Source organism: Rhodamnia argentea, chromosome 10 (genome assembly GCF_020921035.1).
Source record: "Rhodamnia argentea isolate NSW1041297 chromosome 10, ASM2092103v1, whole genome shotgun sequence".
Lineage (NCBI taxonomy): Eukaryota > Viridiplantae > Streptophyta > Magnoliopsida > Myrtales > Myrtaceae > Rhodamnia > Rhodamnia argentea.
The window spans coordinates 22024459-22029349 of NC_063159.1; the positions used below are offsets into that span (position 1 = coordinate 22024459).

The 4891-nt window shown below is 45.0% G+C and overlaps 1 protein-coding gene across 1 annotated transcript; it reads right to left on the reverse strand.

Annotated features, from left to right (window-relative positions):
* Positions 1-2426: 2426 nt before the first annotated feature.
* LOC115735123 (UDP-glycosyltransferase 1-like) lies at positions 2427-4642 on the reverse strand. Its single transcript, XM_030666221.2, has 2 exons — positions 3554-4642; positions 2427-3072 (listed from the first exon to the last, which is right to left on the reverse strand). The coding sequence occupies exons 1-2, from the start codon at positions 4406-4408 to the stop codon at positions 2446-2448; spliced, it is 1482 nt and encodes a 493-aa protein (XP_030522081.1). The 5' UTR covers positions 4409-4642; the 3' UTR covers positions 2427-2445.
* Positions 4643-4891: the final 249 nt, after the last annotated feature.

The window sequence follows — 4891 nt, forward strand, 5'->3', positions numbered from 1 at the left end:
ATCATCACTTTGTGTTCATCATACGATTACTAAAACTTGTGAACACTCCCACTCGAAATATATACACATAACATAATGCATATACATAAATCATCAATACAACAATCACAAGTCCCTAAAAGTCTTCTAAGGCATACGAGAAAGGAACTAGCTCCGGTTACAACATGAGCATATGTAATTTCTTTGGTACAAGAAAAAGAATAATTAAGGTCTCGAGGAGGATTATGAATCAAATCAGGGGCCAAAATCAGCTCCTTTGGACAAAACCTTTGAGGACCCTTGCCTTTACGCCAGGGCGCATTCTGTCCGCGCCAAGACATATTCATTGCAAGCGATGACGTCTTCATCACTCCGATCCTTATAAAATCGTGTAAGAAATGTAGCACGGATTTCTTATATGTGGCAGCATCATTCCACCACACGCTATTCATCAAACCATGCCATTCTACAGGCATAGTGTTTTGTAGCGCATAAAATGCATCTACTAGGGTCATTTCTTGTCTAGCCCATACGATTTTTTGGATCATTTCGTTGACCTTAATAACATGGGTTATAATGTCAGAAGCATTATCCCATTTATAAAGACCCAATTTTGTAATCTTTTCCCTTAGAGCTTGATGAGCTTCAGCTCTCCTTGGCTTTTGGGTGTTCTCGCATTTCGTCTTACCCATTGCATTGTTCCTACAATGAATGCGTAACACAAATGGATTACGAAAATCCAATTATTTTGTAACTATTATGAACATATCATAATAAATAAAATAATAGGTAAAACAAGACCCCTTAGTATTGACCAACAAGACCTTTTTTTTTTTTTTTTTTTTTTTTCGGGTCAACGGAGAAAGTCAACGGTCGCGGTCAACGGGTCAAAGGTCAGACTGGGTCGGGTCCGTTAACCGGGCTCGGGTCACGGGCCTCTCCAGCAAAAACAAAATGGGCCGGCCCAATATATATATTTATATAAATGGTGGGTTTTAGTATTGGGCCGACCCCGGCCCAATACCCCGCGGGCCGCAGCCCAGCGCGCGGCTCGGCCCCCCCACGTGCGCCGCACGTGCGGCGCGTGGCTGGCCGTCCGGCCTCCTCCGGCGACCAAATTTTCGCCAAAATTTTCGTCTTTTCGAGACGAACACGATGGTATATTCATAACTCAAAAATGACGAACAAAAATGGCATAAAAAGGGACGAAACGCCACGGCCCCGCGGGACTCCGCCCCGTCGCGGTGCGTGGCGCACGTGCGGCGGCGTCCGGCGGACTCTCGGGGCCGGCGACCACTCAAAACGATCGTCTCGATGAGCCCGTTCTAATGGTATGTTCAATTTACTATTTTGACGAACAAATCATAATCAAAACGCTATGAACAGTAACTTCGCGATTAGGGTTAAAAACCTTAAAATACAACATATCAACACCAAAAACGAGAAGGAAACTAGTAACACATGCTTTGATACCAATGTTGGATACATAATCCGATCTAACACATACTCAAAACAGCGGAAACATGCCCAATAGATCACCGGATTCAGCGATCGACGAAGATACATCACGAGGACGTACCTTATTGATCACCGGTTAAATGTCCTTTGCGATCTCGGAGGATTTCTCTGTCAAACGATAATCGACAATGGGGAGGAGCGTTCTGCGTTCTCTGTTTTCTTGAAAGTGACAAAATGAACTTGGGAGAACGATGGAGAGCACGTCGGTTATTTGACGTTTATTCAACCAACGTGACTTTTCTCGTTTGAAGCAGATAACTGCTCAAGAGGTGTGGTTGCCCGCATGGGCGCACACCGTATCTCCTGTGGACCCCACTTCAATATTTAATCTAATAATTTTGGAAATTTATTTAGCATTTTCTAGTGAATTAAATGGGTCGAGTTGTGTTACATTTGAGTTGGATTGAACATGTGTCTTTTAAAATGTATAGTAAATAAATAGGTTAATATGATTTAAATGGATGGATTTGGGTTATTGACCTAAACTCAACCGAACTCATCTATTTGCCATCTTTACATAGGAGCCACCTTTTGGAATTAGTTTCATGGGCGAATGATCGAATGCTTTTTTAGGCTAAAAGAACATTATGCAAACAATATGGGATTGGCGGCTAATGGGTTAGCGTGTTGTAGGTATATTAATTAGGACTCTCGACCTCATCTCGCACTTAGGAAAAATGACCCGCCAATCGCCGTACGTTTGGATTGAAAAAGCATATGTGCCACTTAAGTGCTGGTTATATAGTCACAAGTCTCACTCAATTTGACAACGACAACGGTGCTCGTTCCATGGCAAAATCGAGACAAAATCAATATTAACAAAGTGTAAATCTTAAATGATAGTAAAATAGAAAGTCGACACTCGGAGTATTGAAACTTCAAGTGCACTACTTATATGAAATAAAAATATATGTCATATAGGGTATTGCACATTAATTGCCAAACCCATCACACATGTTGCTGCAACTGCAAAATCTCACGGACGAGCCGAGCCAAGCTCCGGCTCGAGCTCCCTCCTACCTCCATTGCCTTCTCGGCCTTCTCCGCGAGCTCCTTGACTCTCCCCCTCCTCTCCCTCCCTCCATTCCCATCGCCCATCAGCTCCTCCACGCCCTCCTTCACGTCCTCCCTCCTCACCCTCGCCACCGCTCCCCCTTCACCTGATCCCGCTGGATCCTCCACCCCGAGGCCCACCCCGATCATCGCCACCTCCACCGCCAGCCTCTCGTTGCAGAACTGGTCCCCGAACATGGGCCACGTCAGCAGCGGGACCCCAGCGCAGATGCCCTCCAGCGTGGAGTTCCACCCGCCGTGGGTCAGGAACCCGCCGATCGAAGGGTGTGACAGGATGAGCGCCTGAGGGGCCCAGCCCCGGACCAGGAAACCTCGTCCCTCGATCCGCTGGTCATACTTGTCGTCCGAGATCCACCGCTCGAGCTCTTGAAGCTGGCTTCCTCGGATGACCCAAACGAATGGTCGCTTTGAGCCTTCGAGCCCCAAAGCAAGCTCTTTCAGCTCAGGAGGGGTTAGGTTGCACAAGGTTCCTAGGCAAGCATAGACCACAGAGCTGGGCTCCTGCATGGAATCAATCCGATTCATTCATGAGCGTCCTACGTTCTTCCCATGATGTATCTACTTAGACCTTATATTAAACTAATACCACAGAGCTAGTCTTACCCATGTTGTGTTTATTTTTCCATTTATGTGCATCATTTTTTTTTCCGTCAAGAAATACTTATTGAACGCTGCAAGTCCGACAGTTTGACAGTACTATTATTATTTCTGACTACATAATTTATCAATCAACAATTGCTTTATGCAAAACATGCAATAATGGTATGTAGGTTTACGGTTGAAATTGTATTGTTTCTGATAGAGAAGCATTTTTCATATATCTTTTTATAACATGTGATAATCAAACCTTCCGTGCAAAGTAATTATGGGTTTTTTTTTTCTTCATGATGCCAAAAACTCTAATGAATTTAGGAAACAAATGAGAAATAGCTAGAAAGATAAAGAATAGATTTTTTTTCTTTGTTTTGCCTTTCATCGTTACCTGCGTGTCCAGCCATTCCAAGCACTTCTTTGAGTCAACTGCAGCCTCGTTTCCCCTCTGAGCCAGATCCAGATGGTCCTTATTGCACAAATAAACCGGTCCGATGCACCACACCCTTTTATGTCCTCTTACCTTCTTGTACTCTTCAGCATATGCCGGTTCGAGTTCCTCAAAGCTATTCACGATCACTCCATAAGAGGCCAACTCCGCTACCGTACACTTCTCAAAGAACTCTGCCAACCCTGGATGAGCCGGCACTGTCGGGAACTGCTGCTCCGTGAACTCGAGCCGATCTGGCAAGCCTGGGAGAACAAACTTCTCACAACAACTTTTAGTGATATTGGCTTCATCACTGCCATTCTTGAGACTTCTAAAGCAGTGCAAGCACAAGAGGCAAAGGCAACTCGTGCAGTAGAACACAACCCTCGGGACGTTGAACTTCCGAGCGACGTCGAGGGTGTAGCACACACACATGTCAGATATTATGCAGCTCGGCCTAGGGTTCAGATCATGGAAGAGCTGCTCGACTTGTGGTTGAAGCATTTCGATGGCATTGAACATCTTCAAAATCAAGTCCGGAGAAGGTAGCGTGTCGACGAGGTGGTGGCGATAGTCTTCGGGTATTCCCGCGGCTTGGTACAGCAACTCTAGTTCCACGAGGTGGATCTGGAGGCCGGCGCTTATGGAGCGATCGAGGACGGGTTTGGAACGAGCGGCGAATCCCGGGGTCATGATCAGGGTCACCACGAGTCCTTGTTGTGCCAACAAGCGCGCGACGTCAATCATCGGTATCACGTGGCCTTGAGCCATGAGGGGGAAGAGAAGGAAGTGTTGTCGGTGGCTTTGAGAGGCCATGGATTGAAGGATACAGAGGTGCGGGAATGGTGTATTAACTTCTGTAACTTGTATCAGATCTATTATTGAAGGATACTACCCATAAGTAAGAGATTGGAATGGTTTGTGGAAATTACAGTACTAGAAACGGTTTTGTTTGGATGCCACTTGTTCTACTAAAGACTCAGATAAAAAAAACAAAACCACATCCTAGTTTGTATTTTAAGGTATGACATCTGCTTGTAATTTAATGAAATGTGTGAAAGTAGCCTTTCACTTACTAAATAGGATGACTTATTTAACTCTATAAATAGGGGCGTTGGCCTTTAGACACCGGCCAGAACTCCATGGTTAAAGTCTGTGTCATCCCATGCAATTAAGGAAATATAGAGTTAAATAATATTAAGATGAGAGAGGTAGTGCATTAAAAATGGTTTTCATTCCGGGACCTACAGCTAGTTTCCTCATACATTAGGGCATGTCCGGTAACATTTCTGTTTTCGG

Coding starts and splice junctions, on each gene's coding strand:
- LOC115735123 (XM_030666221.2), bottom strand. CDS start 4,408: ATGGCCTCTCAAAGCCACCGACAACACTTCCTTCTCTTCCCCCTCATG. Junction 3,073..3,553: donor TGGAATGGCTGGACACGCAG/GTAACGATGAAA, acceptor GATTCCATGCAG/GAGCCCAGCTCTGTGGTCTA.